This window comes from Oratosquilla oratoria, chromosome 8 (assembly GCF_046742065.1).
Source record: "Oratosquilla oratoria isolate Oo_2021 chromosome 8, ASM4674206v1, whole genome shotgun sequence".
Taxonomy (NCBI): domain Eukaryota; kingdom Metazoa; phylum Arthropoda; class Malacostraca; order Stomatopoda; family Squillidae; genus Oratosquilla; species Oratosquilla oratoria.
This window is the reverse complement of record NC_134784.1, coordinates 23,915,466-23,942,264: the sequence shown is the minus strand read 5'-3', so window position 1 is coordinate 23,942,264 and position 26,799 is coordinate 23,915,466. Positions and strand designations below refer to the sequence as shown.

The 26,799-nt window shown below is 37.8% G+C and overlaps 1 protein-coding gene across 4 annotated transcripts; it reads left to right on the top strand.

Moving 5' to 3' along the window:
• Positions 1-3,836: 3,836 nt before the first annotated feature.
• On the top strand, positions 3,837-20,108 carry LOC143027636 (uncharacterized). Of its 4 annotated transcripts, XM_076189025.1 has the most exons (4): positions 3,852-3,896; positions 4,259-4,423; positions 5,063-7,543; positions 8,923-20,108. In XM_076189025.1, the coding sequence occupies exon 4, from the start codon at positions 9,113-9,115 to the stop codon at positions 11,081-11,083; it is 1,971 nt and encodes a 656-aa protein (XP_076045140.1). In that variant the 5' UTR covers positions 3,852-3,896; positions 4,259-4,423; positions 5,063-7,543; positions 8,923-9,112; the 3' UTR covers positions 11,084-20,108. The 4 variants fall into 4 exon arrangements, 3 of the variants coding, with proteins under 3 accessions (XP_076045138.1, XP_076045140.1, XP_076045141.1); XR_012966623.1 differs by lacking the exons at positions 4,259-4,423; positions 5,063-7,543 and having other exon boundaries at positions 3,837-3,896; positions 8,923-18,552; positions 18,609-20,108; XM_076189026.1 differs by lacking the exon at positions 5,063-7,543.
• Positions 20,109-26,799: the final 6,691 nt, after the last annotated feature.

Sequence of the window (26,799 nt, the reverse complement as noted above, 5' to 3'; positions counted from 1 at the left end):
TCTTTCCCAGTATTCATTTTGAAAGAATTCTCTTATTTTATCACAAAAAAAATTTTCATACATCAATCTTCCTTTTCTATATTGTTCAATTCTTTTCATGAATTTTTCTTCGTTTAGTTCTAGTTCTATCAATATGTGGTCACTTTTACTTATTGGTGCCTGGTGTTCTATCTTTTCCACTATTTCAGGTTCTGATGTGATTATTAGGTCTAGTCTCGATGGTTCTTCTTCATTTCTATACCTAGTGTTCTCTTGGATCCATTGTGTCATTGTGTGGTCAATAATCATCTCAAGTAGAACACTTCCCCATGAGTCTTCTCCACCCTTTACGGTCATCTCTTCCCAGCATATTTCTTTGCAATTATAGTCGGCCATCATAACTATTCTTCCTCCATCTTCCATTATCTCGTTTAGTGTTACTCTTGTGTCTTCTAACATACTTTTATGTTCATTCTCTTCCCATGAGGCTGTTTTTGGGGGCACGTAGTTTATTACAAACTTTCTGCTCTTCTTATCTCTATCTTCTACTTCTATCATAATCATCTCTACTGTATTCTTTCCATATGTGACTCTCTTCACGTTTATATCCTTCTTAGTCAGGAACATAACTCCACCCCCTTGTTTTATCTTTCTGTTTCTAATCCAATAATTATATGCATTGTGTCCTATGCTGTTGGGTGGTAGTGGGCCTTTTAATTTTGTCTCAACAATTCCCATTATGTCCGGATCTTTTTCTTTCAGATATTTGTTCAGTTCATTCAGTCCTGTTATTAATCCATCTATATTTGTGTAGGATACTCTCAATTTTCTGTTATTTCCATTGTATTCTCTGTTTCTTTTGTGTTTCTCTCTTTTATGTTCCATTTCTTCAATTTCATATTCACTACTCTCCAGTAGAATTCTTGTTTTTCTGTCTCCGTTCTGGTCTCGTTTTTTTTCTTAGCTTCATGTCTATTCCTTATTTCCTCCTCTCTTTCCTCTTTATTCATTTCCCTTTTTATCCATACCTTTTTATATTGTTCACTTGTTGCTAGTTTCCCTGTTTTGGATAAGATATTCTCTGCCATCGTTTGTGACCTGAATTTAATCTTAATTGGTCTGGTCTTGTCTGTACTATATTTCCCGAGCCTGAATTTCTCTTTGATTTGTTTCATTATTTCTGGTTCATCTTCCTGAACTAATTCTAGTAAATTTCTTACTTTTTCATTTTCCTCTTTGATTCTTGTGGTTCTATCTGGGTTATGTTTCTCTTCCATTCCTAATATAATTATACATTTCTTTCTATCTGCTAAGTCTCTTACTATATTCTCCTTCTGTCTCATCACTTTAATAACTGAGTCTTCAGTTTGTTCTTTCATTTGCTGTTTGATTATGTCAGTAAATGCAACTTTACTATTTTCTTGAATTTTTTTCCAACTCTCCTTGTTGTCCTTATTATTCTCCTTTAAGACTTTATTCTCATCTTTTACGTCTTTTAACTGTTTTTTTAATTCTTCAATTTCCTTAGTTAAGTTTTTGTTCGCCTTCTCTAGTTCTTCCAATTTTTCAACCCTCTACACACTGTTGTTAACGTGACCGAACCTAAGCTCCCAGTGCTCGATCATCTTATCGACCTTCTCTTCTAGTCTTGTTAATCGGGAGGGGTTTGTGTTCCCCCCTACCCTCTTTAAATCCCTGGAAAATATTCTCATCACCTTCTACTGTATTGCTCTTATCTATACTTCTGATCTTTACATTTTTGTTAGACATTTCGTTGTCGCTAAATTGGTCCGGACCTCTTTTGTTTAGATGGCGTCTGCCTGCCTGGGCCAAGTCCTCACCTTCCTCATTACAAAGGATTACAAAGGCGGAGCATGCCGACAGGAGACCTTTTGATCCATATCTAGGTCGGATGCAGTAATCCCTCCCCTTCTCCTTTTTCCTCACTTTCCCACTACACCACGAGCAATTTCCCCCACCCTGTAAATACAATAGGTACTTCCTTTGCTTCGGGATCCACGAAATTTCACTTTTTCTTCAGAACGTCCTCTAAGCCGTCCGTTCGTTGAAGTGTGTGTGTGTGTGTGTGTGTGTGTGTGTGTGTGTGTGTGTGTGTGTGTGTGTGTGTGTGTGTGTGTGTGTGTGTGTGTGTGTGTGCGCGTATGTGAGAGGGAGAAAGCCCAGAGTCCTTCATGATGATTAAAAATGCTAATTACTAAGTCTCAGAGTTACACATTGTATTTCTGATTGCCTTTTGTACTTTGAAATTATTAAGGGAAAGAAAATTAAAATTTCATTTGCCCTTACTCGTATATCGGATACATTTATGTGCGCGTTTTATTATTGTTATTATTATTATCATTATTATTATTATTATTATTATTATTATTATTATTATTATTATTATTATTATTATTATTATTATTATTATTATTATTATTATTATCATTATTATTATTATTATTATTATTATTATTATTATTATTATTATTATTATTATTATTATCATTATTATTATTATTATTATTATTATTATTATTATTATTATTATTATTATTATTATTATTATCATCATCATCATCATCATCATCATCATCATCATCATCATCATCATCATCATCATCATCATCATCATCATCATCATCATCATCATCATCATCATCATCATCATCATCATCATCATCATCATCATCATTATTATTATTATTATTATTATTATTATTATTATTATTATCATTATTATTATCATTATTATCATTATTATTATTATTATTATTTTTATTATTACTATTATTATTATCATAATTATTATTATTTTTATCATAATTATTATTATAATTATCATTATTATTATTATTATTATTATTGTTATTATTATTATTATTATTATTATTATTATTATTATTATTATTATTATTATTATTATTATTATTACTATTACTATTATTATTACTATTATTATTACTATTATTATTTTTATTACTATTATTATTATTATCATTATTATTATTATTATTATTATTATTATTATTATTATTATTATTATTATTATTATTATTATTATTATTATTATTATTATTATTATTATTATTATTATTATTATTATTATTATTATTATTATTATTATTATTATTATTATTATTATTATTATGACTGTTATCATTATTACTATTGTTATTATTATTATAGTTATTATCGTCGCTACTATCGTTACTACTATTACTATTATCATCATCACATCAACTATGGATGTGAATTTGCAGCATTGGATAACGGTATAACGGAATATTCTTGATCCAGCCTTACCATAACAATGCAAAATAGCGCAAACTTATAAAAGTGTATTTTAGAGGTTAGTTGATGTAAAAATAGTCATACAGTAGGGTTAACAAATAACGATTATTGCTTTGAGTTACCTAAAGGGGAAAAACTATTTTAGTCTGCATTTGCAACCTATGACCTTTGAGATCTTTGAGACTAGCGAGCGCAGATATCCAGAGTGTATTCTGTGCGCCAGCTGCTGAATCGGTATTGAATCAAGCTACTGATTGACTGTTATTTTTGTATTTAATATTTATTCGTATCAGTGAATTACAGAAGTTTGTTCCTGGATCTGCCTATGGGACCGAGTAATCCATTAACAGTATCCTCAATAGGCCTACATAACATTGCCTGAACAAAGGTTATCCTACCTGTTACTTCTTTGTATAATAAAAAATATTATTGTATTTAGAAATGTTCCTAGCGTTTATAAGAGAGGCATAGATATTTTTTCTGACTTTGACACTTTCTTATTTTAATTTTATAGCTAAGACTAGCTTATTCAACCCTACCTTCGATTGGCAACGTTTCATGACGTCACTGACACAAACACAACAGAATCCTGGATATGGCGTAAAAGACAATAGGGACTTGAGGTAATTCTAATAAACTTCTAAATTAGAGTTCCACACGATTTCTGATGTGTTAGATACGCATTAAATTAGTGGTAGTATGTCATTTTTTACTGGAGAGAAATTTAATGTCTTAATTTATCATGTCTTTACCAATGATAATCATGCCTATCACTTCACAGACAAGACATTCATTTAACTAATAACTGGTATAGATAATTTGGTACTCATTATATATCGCTTAAACCCGTGACAATTTTGGTATCAACATGTTAGAGTAATGCTGTGCTTTGGATCCAGTATGTTGATTTGACTTTGTGAAGTAAAGGAGGAGGTAATGACTAATGAATGTTTGATAGTTGTGCATTTTATCTTTTATTACGTAGACCAATCTGGGAATAATTACACTGCTTTAGACTTTGTGACCAAGAATTGGATATATAGTCCTGATTACACAGCAGTGTATCTTTGAAGGTGGTGGTAAAATCTGTCCTCAGGAATTCGTAGTTTATTAAAATTGAACAGCTGGCTGACCATTTGCTCGTTGAAAAGTAAGTAAATTTATGGTTTATATATGGTTTGAACCAGTATTCATGAATTGTTTATTGTGTAATGTTCAGTTATATATATTAATAAATATCTTCTATGACGTGTTTATTTTGTTGACACATAGGGAATATTTGAGAATCAGGGATTATTGTTTTGAATACCATAGATTACTACAGAACTGCAAAATAGGGTATTATTTTAGTTGTGCACACCTTTGTGATATAGCATTAGAAAATTAAATATTTTGTAAATTATTATACATGAACGTAACATGCGATTTTCTTGTTGGAAATAAATAACAAAAAGCCTTGCTACAAGCAAATCTACTAATGAATGAAGCTGCTAGGATATGGTCTAGGTGCCATATTATTGTCAGTCCAGTCCAGTCACTGTTAATAAGCGCTGTTACGAAGACAATAGGGATTCCTTGGACTTTGAGATAACCCGGGTTTCTCCCGTCATCTGTTAATTGCCCAAGGTACAGTAATAATCAGGCTGTCAGCATCCGTGATGATGACAATGACCCGGATAATCTTTAGAATTTGAGGTACCAAATTACTAAATACAGGTTAGGTTATGTAGGTTAATTAGGTTAGGTTGGAATAAGTGAATTTATCATAATTTAATTTCTTTGACCTCAGTATCTACCACCACCCAGCACTTCTAAGCTACCAGAAGAGGCTGGATGACCGCATTGTGAACAGCTGCCCAGGATGTAACACTTCACCCCATACCATACAACACATAATGGAAGACTGCATTATACACAATCATGCACGCAAACAACACAACATACGCTCTATAAAGGATTTGTGGGAAAACCCAGTTTCGGCTATGGCATTCCTTGGGGAGACGGGACTGCTCGGACAGACAGTCTAGGGAACGACAACAACAACAACAACTGCTGTGACCTCGTTTGTTAGTAAATTTGTTTTAGGAACTTTTTTGTCATTGATTTCCATCAAGAAAATTGCATATTATGTTGATGTATTATAATTTACAAAATTAATAATTAATTTTCTGTTGCTATATATGTTGCAAAATAGTGAAATGGTGTGTATAGAGGCACTGGTCTCTGAAAGCTAGTCTTAGCATCTTCATTCTGATATTCTGACAACTGTGATATCTATGCAGTCCTTCATATTTTAGTACAGTAAGCCCTCTATATATTGTGAACCTCTGTTTATCGAATTCAAGGTGTAACAGACCCTTTGAGGCTATTGAACACTTGTTTTATTTCACAAACTTTTCTCACCCTACGCCTGGTAGGAATAATCCTGTCAGCGGCAGCTCTTCACTAGACTTCTCCATAGTCCATGCGTCTCTCTCCTCGTAGGTCTCTTTTTCTTTCACTTCTGGTAAGTTTGTGTCTCTTCTTTCTAATGCTTCTTCAACACCTTTAATCCATCTGGTCCTGGGTCTCCCTACTGGTCTTCTACCTGGTGGTACCCATTCCAGCATTTGTTTTGGGTACCTCCAATCTTCCATTCTCATAACGTGTCCAAACCACCTCATCTTCCACTCTTCTATTAAATCCAACACTGACATCACTCCTATTTCCTGTCTTATCCGCTCATTCCTTAATCTATCGCGTCTTGTCACTCCTCTTGTTATCCTAAGGGCTCTCATTTCGGCTGCTTGAGTGCGACATTTTAATTTGGTGTTTAGGGACCAGGATTCACTGCTATATGTTAACACCGGTCTTAACACTGAGACATAAATTGTCTTCTTGCATTGAAGTGGGATGCTTTTTTCTTTTAATAGTGGGTACAAAATATTTAGGGTGTTGTTATATTTTGTAATCCTGCTGTTTATTTCAGTCTCCTGCTGGTTATTATCACTGAATTCCACTCCCAAATACTTAAAATGTTCGACCTGTTTTAATTGTTGTCCATCAACTTCGATTCTTCCCTCAACTCGCCTTCTGTCGACACACATTACTTCCGTTTTTGTAACATTCATCTGCATCCTGTATTGTTTTGGCACTTCATTCCATTTGATCATTTCAGTTTGTAGATCTTCCCAACTGTTTGCAACTATAGCTATATCGTCAGCATACGCAAGCATCAGTGGGTTCATATTTCTCTCTTCGTCAATATCCTTAATTATCCTATCCATGTACATTATAAACAATAATGGCGATAGCACTCTGCCTTGTCTTACTCCACACTTGATTTCACAAACTAACTTCACAAATTATGCCATTTTTTAAAAATTACCGAACATGTGCCTTATGTTATGAACATACTAGGTTGTAAAATATGGGAGAGTTGGCTGACACGCAGTCAACCTAAGCTTGAACATGTTGGTTGGTTGTAGGTGCAGCATACCAGGTTTGCTGGTTGTGAGACTTCATCCATGCCAATGCTCTACGCTACTTTGCAGCAGTTTGTCGTCTCATCTTGCAGTGTGCATTGTGTCTTTAACTCTCAGCTCATGCATTGTGTTTTTTATCACGTGTTTTCACATCAAGACATACAAACACACACACTTATACACATATAGCAGAAATTTGAAGTATACACATCCTTTTTCTTTGTATTTAGATAAGGACAGTACTGTACAATATAAGACAGAAACAATTGTTATTAACTGTTATAAATATAAATTGCAACAGAGAATGGGGAATCGGGAGAGATGAGAGGAAGTGTATGACTGAATAACTCACTTTAAAAAACAGACAGTGGTCATTAAATGTATTTTAGATATAGCAAATTTTCATCTTTTGCAACCCACTCTTCTTCCATATATGTTTATTATGTCAAGGGTTTACTGTACTTTGTATTTTGCTGTAAACTGTTTGTAACAATATTTGATAAAAAAAAAAGTAATAACATTAGAAAAAAATTCATAAGATCAGAGGAATTGTAATTCTTGATTTTGGAGTCAGTTCAATATAACCCACCAAATACAATGAATAACTCAAGTAATATTTTAATCAAACATTCATGTTAAACTGATGCTAGTACCCCACACCATATCCATACCGAAATAAGCACACAAAAACAGATCACAAAATAAGCACTGCACAACAGATTACACAACAGAAACTATTTCAATGGATTCCTTCAAAAATCAACTCGGCAGAGAAATCACTCCCAAGAAAAGCAAGCATTGCACTGGTATGACCATATTTTGGTTATGGCCTGGCACAAAAAAGAATTGACACAGAAACAGCCTGGCAACAGACACTAGATGCTCACATTCAACCACCTCACAGAAGACGTATACGATACACCCACTCCTCGTTTAATGACCTACTCGGTTAACAACAACTCGGAGTAACGACGGGCATTATGACAGACCAATATTCGTTTAATGTAAATCTCCCGAAGTTACGACGTCGTGTACGATAATTAAGTTGGCTGAGGCAAATTTGTATGATGTTATAAATGAACTTGTACGGTGGATATTAGCTGTGAGGTAAAGTGTTCTGAAGCTTAGGTCTACATTACCATCCTGCAAGCTGGAAAAACTACCTGGGGTACAATATATACCGGTAGTGGTAAATTTTTAGTTTCGACCAAGGGCGCAATATAGCAATAGAAAATTAATTATTGATTTTGTAAATTATAATGTATCAACGTAATATGCAATTTTGTGAGCGGAAATAAAAAAAAGGTGCTAAAACAAATTTCGTAAGTAACGAAGTCATGTCGGACGAATGGTAGACCATGTTTGTTATGATAGATGCCGATGTCGAGGAAATGAAAGGATGATAAATTTGCCTAAACTAAACTAACCTAACCTGTGTTTGATAAATCATTACCTGCAAATTAAATGTCATCTGGCTCGTCCTTGTTGTCGTCGTCGTGAGAGACATTGGCAGACGACAAGATGGCGTCCTGATCCTATGCTACCGACTTCGTTCATTAGCATATTTTCTTGTAGCATGGTATTTTTTACTTTCATTTCCGCCCACAAAATTGCATATTACGTTGATACATTTTAATTTACAAAATTAATAATTAATTTTCTATTGCTATATTGCGCCCATGGTCGAAACTAAAAAAATACCCTGGCATTCAATATGGAATGTCAGCATACGCGGATTTGGTCATATATGGTAATTTCGGGAACATAACCACCGTAAATAAACAGTAAATAAAGCTTTAATGTACTGTATAAAAGAGGGAAATACACAAAAATAAAGATACATGTATTGCTGGACATTGTACATACAGTACATGTACGTATATGTATACACTTTCGCTTAACGACCAATTCGGTTAACGACGGCGTGCTGGTCCCAATTGTCGTCGTTAAATGAGGAGTGGTTGTATTGTGCTACATTGTCCATCACTCGCTTTCCTAACAGCAACACTAAGTCTCATCACTGAGTGATTTAATGTCTGAACTGGAGGCAATGTCTGGGTTCTTTAGGGGCTGCAGGTCATGAGCGTAAGAAAACATGGGGCAAAGTAATGAATGATTGATGTTAACTTGTTTATTGTGAAATCAATGCAGTACACTGTGATCACACTGATCTTTCTTATTACAGATGGTGTTACTGAGGAGGCAGTTAGTGAAGACCAAAGATGAAATAAGAGAGTTCTGGCCATGATATGAATAATGCGAAGGTAAATCAAACAAAAATGAATCAACCAAAGGAAGAAAATGAGAAATGCAAGTGAGACACTTACTAAGATCTTCAATGCCTTGGCTAACAAAGGAAGAAGATACTTACCAAGATGCCACCCATCAAACAAGTTAGCACGCTGTACACCCTTGCCTTGAGGAGGTACTCCAAACACATCACCAATGTGTGTCTCTATTTAGGTTTCAAGAATCTCATTTTATTAAAAAGCAAGGACACAGGAGGTGAGAAACACTTGAAGGTGAAGAACTATGTGGGTACGTCTGATTCCGGAGGGTCCTCTGTTGGAGATCAAGGGGATGGAAAAGATACCAGTTTCACGGATGAAGCCAAAAGAGAGAAGAAAGGAAGTCTCGTCTTCCGGGAGGAGAAGCACAATAAAAAACACAAGACTGCTGAAGAGTGGGACGGAGAAGACTCGGAGAAGTGGGACACACTCTTCATCACTGACGAGGAGAAGGTGGTTTTGGAACTGCTTGGCCGAAAGTTAGTGAAGGAGTTTAAGAGCCTTAAAGGAGATTGTGCTGAAATGGTCAAAAGTTTTGAAGAGGAAGTCCAGAGTGTCAAACAACATTACACCCAACATATTCCACCTCCCCTGAAGAATTCAGTTTTTGATCAAGTACACAAGTACCTGGTAGATTATTTACCTGAAAATCCTAAGCTGTATTTCAGAAGTGAATGGGATATTCCTAAAGTTGTGTTTGATGTTATTCTAGATGTACTTTATGATACTGATGTAACCTGTGTGACATTTGGGACTAAGAATATAATTTTAGAGAGGGAAGACATCGACGGAAGTGTGTCCCAGTTATTAATACGGTATTTCTTTAGGCGACACCTACACGGTGTCGAGTCCATAGAATACCCGAGTTTAGCTTTGCTGAAGTTGGAGACGACCACTTTGGAAACTCTAACTGTACTGGATTGCGGACAAGGATCCCACGGAGCTCCGCACCTGGTCCATGCCGTTAGTTGTTCGTGTCCTCACCTGACTCACTTCACAATGGATCAGGTACAGATATTCAATTCCAAGGAGTGGGTTGCCTGCCTTCATTCCCTCATTGGCTGGAAGAGAACTCGAAAACCGGGACTCCCGATTGGCTGCAGAAAGCTTCAGGTCCTTTGCTTGCCGGTTTGCCCGTCGTATCATCTGGATTTTCCTGATTTACCTGACGTCTTTGTGAAGATTTTGGATTTTATGCCGGACTTGGAAATACTTACGGGAGCTCCCCTTCTGAGTGCTCTTCATTGGCGTGCAAACCGAACTTTTTCGTGTAAGTCACAAGAACCCCTTAAACTCAAGTTGTTCCATGATAAGACGACATACAAGATCATTGAATGCATCTTCGAGACATTTGATGCGAGGTACTGGCACCACATCCTTCCTCGCGTGGAGAGAGCAGAAGTATGTTTATTTGACAGAAGAATGACGGAATTCCTGAGTGCTCTTAAATATGTATCAAGTTTCACCATCGACAATTCTCCTTACGTTTTCCCCGAGTTTAGCCGACTTCCGGCAGTTCTGAAAAACTTCGAAAATCTAAAGACAGTCAACCTCCGAACCAATGAAATATCCGTTCATTCCATCTGCAACTTTCTGGAACTCTTTCCTCAATGCCCAAGACTTCAGAATCTCAAGCTTAGGTTTTACGTAAGCGATAGCATTCCGGCAAGCCCACCGAGCCTTCCAGTATTAACGGCTCTTCAGCACCTCGACATTTGCTTCTTGGGAGACTTCAACATGGCATTTCTCTCGGAGATTGTCCAGAAGAGTCCCAACCTCACCTCGCTTCACATACGCCTCTACAGGGATACCAGATACAAACAACTTCAGGAGTGGTTAGAATATGAGGTCTCCCACATGAATAATTTAGAGGTCCTTATGGTTCGACCCACAGACCACAGTGAGAATGTCCTTACGCTTCCTCTGCTGGAGACGGTCCTCTCGTCCTGCCCCAAACTAAAACACTTGGGTCACCGTAGGTTCATGAGTGAGAGTGTGAGGAGGGACTTGCGACAAATGATCAGGGAGTGTAACTGGGATCTCAAAATAGGGGAGTGAGTGCTTTGTGATACTTTGGCTTATAGCAGTGAGCAGCAGAATTTGTTTGTAGGGCAATGATCCTCATTTGTTTCGGAAGTGTATGGTTACATATGCACATTACGTGAAATTGGTATACGTGTGTATGTGTTTGTGTGTGCATGTGTAAATGCACAATACAAATGTGTGGCGATCCAGGAGTTTCACACAAATGTGTCAACATTTGAGAATGTTCAGACACACAAGTAGATCCTTACAGTTGTTAATATTAATCCCCTCAACCCAATGACGTGGGTTTTGTTTGGGTTAAGGGCGTTTGATTTTACCCAGCCTAAGGAGGCAGACTGCACTGTGACGGGGATTTCAATCAGTCTAGATCTCAGTCCCAAGTGCTGCATAAAATTGCCTGTCCGTAACAAGAACAAAATCCACAAATTACATTACCCAGTTGAAGGAGTTAAACATCTTTCTCAAGAAATGGGTGATGATGGCTGTAGTCTGTAGTGTGTATGTGTGTGTTTATTTATTTATCTAAGTGTAGTACAACCCTCAATATATATATATATTTTTTATCATTATATATTTTTTGGATCCGGCCTAGTTATGGACCAAAAGGTCACCTGTTGGCATGCTCCGTCTTTGTTATCCTTTGTAATTGGGGAGAAGCCTTGGTCGTTATAGCTGATTGTTCAATGTATCTGAAGGTTTGATTATATCAAACTTTCTGAACATATTGAACTTTGGGTCACTTTATGAGATGGAAGTTTGGATTCTCAGATGTCGTCATCAATAGTAATGGGTAGTTGGAAGGAATATGGAGTTCATTATATCCAACAGCATCATTCTTTGCAAACTTCCATCTTGTATAATGAAGTACATTATATCAGTGGGTAGTTCAGATGGAAAGCTGTGTTTATATTAAAAAATTACGATAATATGGTTCAATATATTGAGGGTTTACTGTGTACAGGAAAGGAACAATAATTGTGGGTTCCTGTCTCTTGAAGCTATTGTGTGTGTGTCTGTGCGTGCATCTGCACGTGTGTGTGTTTGTATGTGTGCACCTATGCATGTGCATACATATTTATTTACCAAATTGTGTAAATGTGTGTAAAATTTATTGGGCAAAGATTTATCTCCCTTAAGTTTTCCCGATATCATTGGGCGAGAAGGATATGGAACATCTGCTGTTAAATCACCCTTTTCTTGAGGAAGAGTTTGAATGTTACAACTTTGAGACATGTAGACACACAAACATAAGCACATGTATTATATAGTATATATTTACCTATGTATTTATTTTGCACATTGTATGCACTTGTATATAATGTATGTGTTTATATGTGTATATATTATATATATACATATATATATATATGAAATGATGATAATACATATAACAAAAGGCTTTTTTCCCTTTAGAAAGGAGTGACACCTTCAAAGCATACACCCAGCCTAAATGATAAGAACAATATAATTCTAATATATACTAGGAGTATAGTGTAATGGCTAGTGATATTGCTTAAATTGTGCCTAAATGAGGGAATTGTTCTTGTAGAATAGAGAATTGCATGTATAATTCCAGTATACAAAGGAAAAGGGAACAATATGAATGCGGTAGATTTAGAGAGATCAATCTATTAAGCGTAGTAAGGTGTGTGGATATTGATAAAGAGGCATAGGAAGGAAAAGAGGAAGTAATTGGGGAAGAACAATGTGGGTTTAGGCTACAGGTGGAGATGCAGAGGTAAGAGTGTGAGGAAGTGATTATGATCCCATGGCATTGCATAGAGGGGAGACTTGGAATTAAAAGAGGTCAGGAAATCTATATATATACTGAGAGCTTTTTCTCCCTTATAAGGGAGGTAGTCAGAGAAAAAGGGATTAAATGTGTTTGAGATGAAATATTTAAGAATTATGTTGGGGGTTATGAGGATGGAAGGAGAGGAGTTGAGGTGGAAAGAGGTGGCATGTGATAGAGTGGATCAAACGGTACTTGAGTTGGTTTGGGCACATGTAAAGAATGGTTAAGAAATAAAAGACTGACAGAAAGCAGAATGGACAGGGAAGCTGAGGGAAAGATCAAGAATAAGATGGATGGATGTGGTAAATGGGGCTTTGGATATAAAAAAGGAATGTAAAATGAGGAAGAGAGAGGATGAAAGATAGACGTGTATGGAAGGTGGTTATAAATGGTTGAGGAAATGACATGGCCTGAAGGAATTTCTTTCCTCGAGTGGATGGGGGAGAGGCAAAGCAGCTCCGGCTGTCAGGCCAAGCTGTGGAGGTGCTTCTTCTTGCTGCATTGCTTCTGGCCTGAGCAGTGTGGCAGGAAACAGGGATGACCCTTCCTCCATGAGGAGCTAAGATGGGAAAGACAATGACTGGGATTTGGATGGGATGGGTGTATGCTTTGACTCAGCCACCCCCTTATTAGGGGGGAAAAAGGCTTTGTGATATATGTATAATATTAATGATACAGTAGTAATGATAACAGATACGTTGAGCTTTACTGATTGGTAACCAGGAATCCTGCAGCCCCACAGTGATTGACAATGGTCATTAGAACCTCCCGTAGATCTCTTTGGGACTCTTTCTGAGTGACCATCTTGTGGTTGTTTTTGGAGAAGGGGACCAGCCACCAGTTGTCAGCTCTCTTTGTGTGAAAAAGTGAAAGAAATATAGTCAAAGTTCATAGAGAAAGATCTTGAGCTTGGTCCAGAAACCTTTTTTTTTTTTTATAATAATAATAATGTAATTGTTGCCTCAAATTTCATGGATTGGAAACCTGAAGCCCCACAGTAGGGGGGAATGATTCTCGAGACTCCCATAGACTTCTATGAAAAAGAGACATCGCACTGATGTTTCTATGTCGTCAACTCATAGGAAGAGGGAAGCGGGAACCACTTCAGGTTTTGTGTGAAAAGGTGAAGGGAATACAATTGAAATTAATAGAGAGGGAGGTCTTGGGTCCAGTCCAGAGACGTGTTCCCTTGGGGACACACCTTCAGATGGAGGTAGACATTGATGAGTTTTGAACGCAGGTGGCGGAAAAATAATTCCTTTTGATGTCTGTTGTGCAGGACCACCACAAAGGTGCCTGTCCTTGGTCCTAGTATATATATATATATATATATATATATATATATACACATATTAAACACATACATATATATGAGGCATACATACATATACTCACCTGTTTCATGGATAGATTTATGTATATGTATATATATGCATAAGTTGTATATATTTGTTATATACATATGTGGTGTCCATATATCTGTATATATTAACATATATACCATAGAAATATTTAATTTTATTTATGGAAGGGGCTCTCTCTAGTTCCACAAGTGGCTTAAAAGGCAGAAGATAGTGACGTTTTTTAGGTAAGTTACTGGTCATGAATTTCTTAGAACTGTGCTTTTAGTGTTCAAGGGTGAGGTTGGTTTTGCCTCAGCAGTATTTATTTCAAGTTAAACGGGAACTAAAATATATTGGTGTGCACCGTACGTGTATAGATGGATGTCTGTGTGGGTGTGTAAAGGGGCATGGCAATAGCAGGAACGACTGGAAAGGACCTGAAGGTGAGGCAGCATTGGGATCTGAGGAAATGAAGGTTTTTCGTAAAGAGAGGAGAGGAAGACACACAAAGAAATGGTAAATCAAGTTTCTTCCGATCTAATGGGCGAAGATGATAGTCCTACCCATCCCCAACATATTGGTTTTGGGACCAGAAAAAGTAAAATTAATTTTTTTTTACTTTTTCTGTGTATGTGTATCTTGAATTAAAGTATATGTACAATCCTTTACTCTGGAACTCCAGCAAAATGGAACCTAAGGTAAACAATTAATACATGCAAGGCCATTTGGTATACATGTATGTATTAATTCTTTACTTTGTGTATGTTTAGCTTGTGGTCCATGGTTAAGTAAATGTGTGTGTGTGTGTGCACATACATGTCCACACATGCATGTATATATGATATAAAATTTTGGGGTAGATATAAGAATAAAATAACGATAAATATCAGTAAAAATGTGTAAATTGATGAGAATAGGAAACCCTAAAATTTGATCCAAGAAAAAAGGTGGGTGGGGGGTTGAAAGAAGCTACAGTTTTAAGGTATTTGGGAGTGGATATGGAAAATTAGATGAAATAATGCTGGATATTGAAAGGTTAAAAAGAGAAATAGAATAATTACCTGCCCACAGCCTTCTTCCATCACACTCCTCATCCACATTTTTTAATGTCCCTGGCATCTTTCATCTTCGAGTCTTTCACCCATGCTATCCTCATAACCCTTCTCATATTACCTTGTTTCATACATTATATCCACCCTGTCAGCCTCATTTTGGTCTCTACCAGGATTTTGTTCATGGGAGGGAGGGGGGTTTGTTGATGTAATCCTCCCACCCACCAGAAAATGGTTACATAGGCCATTCCCCCGAGACAGAATCCCGGGAGGGCTATATTTCCTTATCCCCCAGTTTATGCCCTTGTCTGCCGGTAAGGATCTGATATTTCCTTTAGTACAATTATATCTAGTAATCTCATTCTTTTAGTCCACAGTCCATCACAGGTGTAGTTTAATAGCAATCTTGACTCTCCAATACCTTTTCTTAACTTTCTTCACTTTTAGTAGTTTTTTAGCTTTGTCCACCTCTCCTCTATCATTCTGTATCTTTTCCCACCTCCATTCCCCTCTGACCTCACTGATGACATTTCTGCCTCCTGTTGGTGATTTACATTTAGCAGAGTTTAGAAAGATTTTTTTTTTTTTCCTACTTTCTGTTCATGCCCTCCCTTTTGTTCAAGTCGTTTGTCTTTTCCATTCCTTACCTTGTTCCTTTACTTCCTCGCCAGTAGGAAAAGGTTTTAGAAAGAAAGTTCATAGATAGAAAATCACGGAAGGTCAAGAGGAAGAGGGACTTTTTATATATTTGTTTATTTAGTCATTTATTTTTTTTATTATTATTTTTTTTTTTAAGGGGTGGGGTGAGATGCATGAACCATATGTTTACACTGAAACAAAGGGGCAATGTATGCATATGGGAGAAACAGTTGTTTGTGGTAGTCTTGGGTCTGGAGATGAAATGAAGTTGTTGTTGTTGTTCCCTAGACTGTCTGTCCGAGCAGTCCCGTCTCCCCAAGGAATGCCACAGCCGAAACTGGGTTTACTCCCCAAGGCAGTCGTAGCTCCTCTTGGGGATTGGTGCCACCTGCGTAGAGCTGGTGGCCAGGGCTGGTTGCCACTGTTTGGCCCCCAACTCTTGGGGTTGGGGGGTGGTCCCACGATGTAGATGCTGCGGCTCCAGGACCTGAATTGAAGTTGTTGTTGAGGGTTTTGGAGATGTAATATGCAGGGATGACCTGTCATCCAGGAGGTGCCAAGATAAGAGGGTGGAGGGGAGTGGAGTGTGATAGGGATGGAATGGGTAGGAGTGGTTTTTATGCCTTTGTTTTTTGGCTACCTCCATTATAAGGGGGGAAAAGCCTTTGGTATATGTATGTTAAATAATGATGGAAGACAATGGAAAATGCTGCAAAATTGAGAACATTTGGAGGGATTTGAGAGAAGAGGATATGAGGGAATGTTGGTTAGGGTATGGGCCAGTGGAGATGGGAAAGATGAAGAAGTCTTGAGAATAAAAAACCAGGCTAATAAAATGTAAATGTTCGGATACTCGGGAACAGGTGTAATGTCAGTTAGAGGAATGGTTTAGGAACATACACTATTGGAATCTAGAAATGTTGCTGAGATTTTTTTTTTTCCATTCTGGTGCAAATACATGCTCTGTCATTTTGTTTAATTACATTAGAATGTTGTCATCTTTTCTCTTACAATTGTTTTCCTTGTGTGCAATTCTACATTGTGATCCCCACGTCATCATCTTTTTCCTTTCCCCTTACCCGTCACTTCATATGAAGTATGTTCATATGTATGTTTTTGAGGATGGTGTGTGTGTGTACAATATGTATGCATGGTTGTATGGATGTACCTGTTTTAATTTCTTATAGATTTTTTTTTGTTTTTAGGATGTATTTTGGGATGCTGCAGGAGCAACTTTAACTTTTATTTACATTATTGTATATTGCGATGTGCTTAGGCTTAATGGAAGCATACATTTAGTTCACATGTTATGATTATGTGGACTGTGTGCCCAGTACTGTAATGCCAAAATATTTGTGAAATTGTTTTGTCCTTTGTGTCACATTGTTTAGCACAGTCTGAATTAGGATACTTTTTAGTGGCCAAAAAACAAACACACACACACGCATACACACACACGACTCGATGGTGTGGTGGTAGAGTTCCTGGCTGCCACTATGGTGGTCCAGGTTGGAATCCCGGCCAGGGCTGAAACAATTTCAGTATCGCTGCGCTGCGAGTTGCTACTTCAACTCTCGTGGATGGGGAGTTGGGGGTGTGTGTGCATGTAAGGTCACAGCATTACCCATAGATCGGTCATATATGAGCTCTTGAGCTTTCTTCCGGGAGGGAAATAGCTGTCGATGATGATTTCAACACATTATTCAAGACCATGGTGAATCACATGCACACACACACACACACAAAATACACTGGCACAGTATATGGATTATATATACATGTGTATGTATGTAGACATGTCTATATACTTCTTTATATGAATGTATATTTTCTTTTTAGATACTCATTGTGATTTTGTGAAACCATTTTGATGGCATTTGTTTTGAATGTTAATGCTTATAGTCACACTCTTGTATATATATATATATATATATATATATACCCTTGTGAAGATTTCTTTATTTTTCTTTTTGGTATGTGTATTAGTGTGCGTATGTAGGTAATTTTATATATGTGTGCATGTGTGTGTATGTGGGTATGTGTGTGTGTATGTATTTTGTCTTTTGTGCAAACCTGTAGCATATTCTTTGATCATGTGTGAACAGGCAAGGCTCCTGAGAATGAATGACTTAGACTTGGATATGATCCATATTCGTAACAACACACAGACAGTACAGTAGACAATCCTCCCTTACAATGAGCTAATAATCCATTCAATTACCAAGTGCAATAGTTTGAAAGATGTGATAATAAACTTGAGACCCTTTGGTCCAGAGATAGGCAACAGAGTTGCTTTGTGGTCACGATCAAAGATTTTTATTTCCTTTGTTGTTGTGTTTTTGAGTCTATGCAATGAAGATTGCTCTTGTTTATGAATTTCCTTCACTTCTATGGATGGCCTTAAACTATGTAGACTGTTATATGTATAGGTGTACATACTGCATTCTTGTTTGTATGTTTTGCATTTTTAGATATGTTTGATGGTTGTTTATATCATAAGAGGAGAGGTTTGTTGTTGATGTGACTAAGCCAAGAAATGTTCATGCCAAAGTTTTGAGTGTTTTAGTAAGTGAAGTGTGAAGTTCTTCCAGGTTGCCAATTGTACTATACGGGACTCTTGTCACTTTAACTTTGCAGAGATTTTTGTCAAAGGTGATTGTTAAATTCTACACATTTTTAACCTGGGTGTGTAGAGATTTTTGTCAAAGTTGATTGTTAAATTCTACACATTTTTAACCTGGGTGTGTCATTTTACATATTTCATTATGCTTTATTTCTGTTCTCTTGATTTTCATATTTAAAAGTATGCAGACTAACAATAGGTGCCTGTTACTGGTGGTTGTATAGGATGGAGGTCAGGTAGGCTGAGTGGAAGTTTGTGGGGACTTGTATGAAACAGAATGGGGCTGCAAGTATGTTCAACATAGCGTCAACATGCACACATTCCAGGGAGATACCGATGATGCAATTCTAGAGAACAGCATGGGAATGTGCTTGCCTGTTGACACTGTTGGATTTGTTTACAGCCTCAATTTCATCTTAGATTAAGTCACTAACGGAGAGCTCCATCTCATTGCTTATTGTGTGAATGATCACGGCAGGAAACTGTGTTGTAATTGGTAAACACCCTTACCTGGCAAGTGTGAGGACCTGGGTTTAGTTCCTGGGTGCTGCCAGCTTATCAGTGACACTCCTTATCCAATGCCAAAAGATTTACCAATACCTTTGGAGGTGTAACCCTGGAGGGCTGACATTTAGTATCAAAATCAGGCCCAAGATCAATCTCCACCAACTTCAACTATTTCCCCCCCCTCCCCCCAATTTTTCATGCAAGGAGAGCTGACAACAGGCAGCTGCTCCTCTCCTTCTTTCAGCCAGTAACATAGAAATGGACCTACACTAATACAAAACTGACAGTAATCCTATTTTTTTCCCCCAGAGATGTATGTGGAAGAATCCTAGAACTATTTTTAGCTACTATAGGGCTACATTTTTCTTAATAGTGAAACTCGAGGCAATAATTTTAAAAGCATTCATATGTATATGTGTGTGTGTGTGTGTGTGTGTACATATATATATATATATATATTATATATATATATATATATATATATATATATGTATATATGCATACATACATACTAAAGGGGAGATGGCAGAGTCAAAACACACACTCAAATAAGAATTGATAAATGCATTAAAAAATTAAATAGAATAAAACCTCTTTCAGGCACCAATTTCATCTCAGCACCTCAGGGATGAAAGGTTGATGAGGCCAAACATCGCTGCATTATATTAAGAATGTTTTGATGCTTAAGACAATTTTCTTTCCTATTAAGTCTCTGCCAAGTTAAAGTGAACAGACGTAAGGTCTTCTCTTGTGATGATGTTAAGAAGGAGCCTTTTGGGAGTTCAGGTGTGAGGAGACCAATTTGTCTAGGAGAGTTCTGGAAACTCGGAAGGTGCATGGAGACATTTGCAGGTCGTTTTTGAGTTGTGATCAGTCCTTTTGATTTTGGCACAGGATAATAATAACTGTTGTAACAGATCTTTTCATCTTTAAGAGTTCACTGCTGTTTCATACATGTACATGTATGTCGTCATATGATGGACTTGATGAAATTATTGACTTGTTTGTGCTTTGTTATTTGAATCATCTCAAATATGTGCTATGCAAATATCATGTGATTAAATTTACTTCAAACATGGTTTTTTGTTTTATTATGGGCACCTTTATTTCTTGGTAGTGCTTCAAGTTGCTGATATACTTCTTTTACAGAAACAGGTTTCAATATGTTGCAGTTTCACTTTAACCACTTAAAGTATGAGTCAAATTCTCATGTGTTGTTGTTGTTGTTGTCGTTCCCTAGACTGTCTGTCCGAGCAGTCCTGTCTCCCCAAGGAATGCCACAGCCAAAACTGGGTTTTCCCACAAATCCTTTATAGAATATATGTTGTGTTGTTTGCGTGCATGATTGTGTATAATGCAGTCTTCCATTATGTGTTGTATGGGGTGAAGTGTTACATCCTGGGCAGCTGTTCTCAATGCGGTCATCCAGCCTCTCGGTGCAATTCTCATGTGTAGCATCGGCTGCAATATGAACTGTGCATCACACTACTTGCATTATAAAATATAAAGTCACTGCCATATTACTCATTTTCATTTACTCTGAGTAATAATAAACACAGAAAACATGATCAAACCAATACAGAATCTGTGGATAACTCACGTACAACTACAAAAATAATATAAAATCAAGATGTTAATGCCAGCATCCTTGTGTACCCACTTACGCCTTGCAGTGCCTACAGAGGCACGACTCGGTGGCATGGTTGGTAGAATCCCAGACTGCCAGTACTGTGGTGCCAGTGGTACCTGGTTCGAATCCTGCCCAGGGCTGAAACTATTTCAGTATCGCTGTGCTTCGAGTCGTTACTCCGACTCTCGTGGGTGGGGAATTGGGGGTGTGTGTGCTTGTAAGGTCATAGCGTTACCCATAGATCGGTCATACGAGCTCTGAGCTCTCTTCCGGGAGGGAAATAGCTGTTGATCACGAGTCCAACACGTGAACCAAAGACCAAGGTGAATAAGCGTTATTGCACTGAAGTGGTTAATACTGTACCAGCATTGCAAATTCATCTTTATCTTTGATTAAAAATGCTCCTCCAACAGAACGAAATTGTTCTCCGTGAATCGTAATAAAGCCAGAAAATCAACGAAGACTATCTCCTTGAACCTGAGGAGTTCCCCTCTGCAGAACAAAATCACTTGACAACAGCCAAAGTAAAACATGACCAATGTGGTGGCAGTGAGATTTCATGTCTGTGATCATGGTTCTGTAAGAGGGCAGTGGACTGCTACAATGACTGAGCACAGTACACTGATTTTCATAGCTTTTCACTGAAGCCAAGGAAAGGAAGGATTAAAGAACAAAATCATTTCTAGAGTGTTTTAGATCAGAAACCAAGGGAATGGTATAATAAATGAGAAGAGAACAAGTTTGGAAGGAAATGAAGGAAATAAAAAGTGGCATGTTATGTTGGGAATAAGTTCTGATTGAGTAATTTTTTAGAGTAAATATGCCGTAATTACAAATTAATATAGCCATCTGTGGTTACAACCTCAGTTAATTTAGTTAGTTGATAGCTGTAGAATTAGGATTGACCAAAATCCAGCAAGCATATCAAGCTGTGTGAAATCTGTATTCTAGAATGAAGGTACATGAAAGTATAACAAATTATACAACTTTATTTTTTCCATTTAGATAAAGTGGCCTATCATTTTTGTTTATATGAAAACATTATATGAAGTATTATGTAAGGGACTTGATACCATAAGACCAAGCATGGTTGACTACCTTCTCCAGGAATGTGGAGTTACCGATATATTATTTTCAATATTATATAATTCTATTTACCACCTGGTGACTTCTTCATCATGAGTATTGGTTCTGGTGTATTACCTATCTCTAATTCCCATGTATGGGGATTATCTATTATATATATTGTGCAACATTTTCACTTCAGTTAAGATGAAATTATACTTCCCATAGACCTTTGGCAATGAGAGGTCAAAGGTCACTAGGCATTTGGCTCGATGTCAGACCCCTTTTTATGTAGTCCAAGACAATTTGAAACTGACTAGAAGTGTTAGTGATTTGTGATTGGGGACTGATATGAAATTTACCCCAATCAGAGGTCTCGCATAAACCCAATAGTGTGAAGTGGAAATGCAATGAAGCATGTGCTAAGTCAGTGAGAAGATGCATTCTGTGAAAGGACCATTCTCCCTTCAACACATACCTTCATCCTTCCCTATTCCTATGCCTATCCCTCATGCCATGCCTGAAGTAAATGCACATATCACCACCACCAGAAGAAAGGTGAAGAAAATCACCAAATGGCCCCAAGGCCACGGTAAGTTATGATACAGCGTTTTAATGGAATATTCAAACATAACAAAAAGTGAAATGATTACATACTCACAAAGACACATGATGCTTTGTGATACCATTGTACTTTTCAGGGTTCCAAGAGTCCCTGCCGATCACAGGTATGTAGTTTATTTGCTTCTATGAACATTGTAAAATTTCACGGGAGTATCCCAGAATTAACTCTGTGGGGAGACCACCTAGATTAAGTTTACACTATCAGCATTATGTATTAAAAGGGATGGGAAAGTTGTCAGAAGTCATAATATTCTCCACATGTTATTGTAAATGGTTTTATTGCCTCAGCCAGGTTAAGAATCAATTAATCTGTTTCCCCTGGCATATTATCAGGCCTTCCCACAGATCTCTTTGTAAAAGAAAACTTTGGGGCAATACCTGCATTGTGGAACAGCTTCTTTGTCACCAGCTTGTAGTAGGAGGAGGAGGTGGGGAGTATTGTGCTTATGTTATATATATTTTAAACAACTATTTTAGCTCAGTATTCGTAAACGAAACACCTCAAAGTGATCTCCAAACTGAAAACTGAAAAGTCTAGGGTGAACTTACTACAGTAAATATAACTAATACTTGTAGCTCACTTACTGAATTCCTGTGATTTCCTGGTTCTCTAGTTGCATCTGTTTCACTCTTCAATGCCCCGACACACTTCTCTCATTCTATAATCTACTTTACCAAAATCCACTAGCTCTGCTAATTCTAATTCTATCAAGGTTACACCTGCTGCTTCTCGTTCCACATACTGACTCGCACATACCCTTGTACCCCTTCGCCCTCCTTCCTACACAGTGACCTTTGACCCCGTGCCAGGGGTGCCAACTGTACACCCCTATCTGCACCACATTCACCACATTCATACTACACACCCCTAGATCTCGAGATTAACCTATTCTTCGTTTTCTTCGTCTCCACCTCCTACTTCGTAGTCCTGCAGCCATCTTAGAGGATGTCTGTCGCGTTGTGGTCGTCGGGGCGTCGCTCCCCATTCACTACCGCGTCGTGACTCTCTTCCTCATTTTCTCCGTCACTCACCACATGGCGAAGATCCAAGATATGTCGCGGCACTCCCTCGACAGAGATGTTCCGCGAATTTACCTCTGTTACGATCCCCCTCGTCCATCGTGATGTGCGCTTACCATCCTTTGGCTTCACCCATACCTTCTCCCCCACCTGTATTGAGGCAAGGTCTTCTTCAGTATTGGCTGGTAGCACCGGCTCTACCCGGGGGTGTCTCTGGAACCGAGTCTTCGTCTTGGCCTGACCAAGGGGACATATTATACCAGAAGGCTGTCTCCATGGGTGGTATTACTACCCTCTCGGCGATGGACTTAATCGTGCGATAGTGTCGTTCTACTATCTCACTTCCCTCGGCCGGGAAAACGTCTCGTGCTCCACTTGTCCAGCATTTCTCTCAGCGCTCCCGACCGAAACGCGGTGCTATTATCCATCAGGACTTCATCCACTGGACTCCGTTCCAGAAATATCTCATTCATCACCCGTGCAATTTCCTCTCCCGTCCCCGTCTTCAGCTCCTGCCAGACGGCGAAGCGTCCCGGGCCGCAGTCAACCATCGATAAGTATATACCCAGCCGATAACGGGTTACATCGACCTCCAACCTCCTCCGTTTCTCGTCTATGCTGAGTTCCCCCGCTGCATGTGGTCTAGGGACGGGATCTGTTGATTGACATCGGGCACACACTTTCACCGCCCGTCAGACTTCTTCCCTAGTTATATTCGGGTCAGTTTTCCTTGCTAAGAACAATGACTTATCAATACCTAGGTAACGAGTTCTTTGCAACTCTTTCGTGCAAAGAGACCCTACGGCGCACAATTCAACCTTCTTGTCCTGCTCTTCCGGCACTTTCAGCCAACTTTTCTTTGCACAGGTTACCGCATCCGCTTTGTTCATCAGCACAGCGCATTCTTTGCAGCCGATTAAACGATTCGAACGGACTCTCGGGGAAAGCCTCTTCCATTTTTTTTTTTTTTTCACTTTTTCCGCATCTGCTTGATCAATACATTTCTAGGTAGATGGCCAATGCGTCGCCCTCCAGGTTAAGGGTAATATACTTGTAACTCGCGACGTCCGTGGTTCCGGATAATTTTGCCACTAATTCTGCCTTTTTGAGCCACCCGGCGAGTCTCCATTGCTGTCAAATGGCTTTAAGGTGATACTGTTCATCTTAAATGGTTCCCTTTTAAAGCTCATCGCCTCGGCCATCTCTAGCGCCTAGATAGCTTGTAATATTTGAATCTCACTTGCCTAATTCCTGCAATTTCCTGGTTTTTCGATTGCTTCTGTTTCACTCTTCAATGCCCCGACGCACTTCTCTCACTACGACCTTACCTAAATCCACCAGCTCTGCTAATTCTAATCCTATCAAGGTTACACTTGCGGCTTCTCGTTCCACATACACACTGATTAGCACACACCACACGACTCAGTGGCGCGGTTAGTAGAACACTGGACTGGGAAGTACGGTGGTGCTCGCAGTACCTGGTTCGAATCCTGCCCAGGGCCGAAATTATTTCGGTATCGCTGTGCTTCGGGTCGTTACTCTGACTCTCGTGGGGGGGGGGGAGTTGTGTGCGTGTGTGTGTGAAAGGTCATAGCATTACCCATAGATCGGTCATACGAGCTCTGAGCTCTCTTCCGGGAGGGAAATAGCTGTCGATCACGAGTCCAACACGTGACCACCTTCCTACACTGTGACCTTTGACTCCGTGCCAGGGGTGCCAAATGTGCACCTCTGCACCACATTCACCACATTTACCACATTCATACCACAATAAAAATAAACAAATAAATAAATAAAAATGAAAGATGTATAGAAAAGCCCAAAATAAATAAAACAACAGGGCCTGACGGTTGGCATCCAAGAATCTTAAAGGAAATGAAAAATGAGGTTCCATTAGAAATTATTTTCAAGAAATCTAGCATATCCGGAGATGTTCTAAGAGAATGGAAGCTGGCTAACGTTACTCCCATATTTAAAAAAGGTGACAAAAATAAATTAAATAACTACAGGCCTATAAGCTTAACTTCAATCCTAGGAAAATGATGGAAACTATTACCAGAGGATATATCGAACATCATTTAGAAAATAACTGATAAATGATAGCCAGCATGGATTCAGACGGAAACGTTCTTGCGTGACCAACTTACTCGAATTCTACAACACAGTCATCTCGAATTATGACAAAAACAACAACAACAATATATATTCAATATATCTAGACTTTGCGAAAGCTTTTGATATCGTCTCCCACGAAAGACTACTAATTTAGCTTCACACGGAATAAGAGGTAGCCTATTCAGCTGGACTAGTAATTAAACAATCGAAAACAGAGTTCTAAATGACAAAACTTCTAGATAAAAAAAAAAAAAAAAATTACGAGTGGAGTTCCTCAGGGTTCTGTTTTTGGACCACTTCTATTCATAGTATATATAAATGATATAGGCCACAGACTGAAATCTATTGTCTCCTTGCTGATAATACAAGGAGACAATTAGGTACTGAAGAATTAGATAAATTACAGCAATGGTCTGAAAAGTGGCTAATGAAATTTAACAAGTAAATGCAAGGTTATGCACATTGGTGAAAATAGTAAGTACTATTACAAGTTATTTGGAAGTTCGTTAACAAAAGTGGTTAGTGAAAAGCATCTCGGTGTAATTGTCAGTAACGATCTCAAATCATCTATGCTCTGAGAAAGTGAATAAGATTCTAAGACTAATTGCGCAATCTTTTGACTTCAAAAGTCCATCTTTCATTAACAAGCTATATAAATCATTAATTAATTCGTCCACATTTGAAATATGCTATTTCCATATGGCCACCGAATCTCATTAATGACGGCAGATTGGAAAAAGTGCAACGGCGGCGAGCACAAAATTAATTCCAAATATAAAAAATAAATCATACGAAAATCGACTAAAACATATGAATCTATTTTCCCTAAAAAAATAGTAGACTTAGTGACTTGATACAGGTCTTTAAGATCCTAAAGGGAATTGACAACATTAAAAGCGACAACATTTCACACTGAATGAGAATCAAGTGATAAATAATGGGAATGGGTAAAAACAACTTCGCCAATAGTGTAGTTAATGAATGGAATAAACTTACTGCAAAGGCAGTGCAATGTAGTTCAGTTCAAAGCTTTAAGATTCGTTTAGATAAACAAAGCAAGATGCTGTACTGCTGCCATTTATTTGATATTATTTGTATGTCATAATTTTTGCCTCTTTATTATTTATTTGATTATTATTCATCTTTCCATTTACTATTTATCTGTTTATCATTTAACTTTACCTATTTATCAATTTTGTTATTATTGTTATTTTTATTTATTTATTCATTTATTTATTGATCATTATTATAATCTTTTCGCATCCGACCTAGTTATGGACCAAAAGGTCTCCTGTTGGCATGTTCCTCCTTTGTA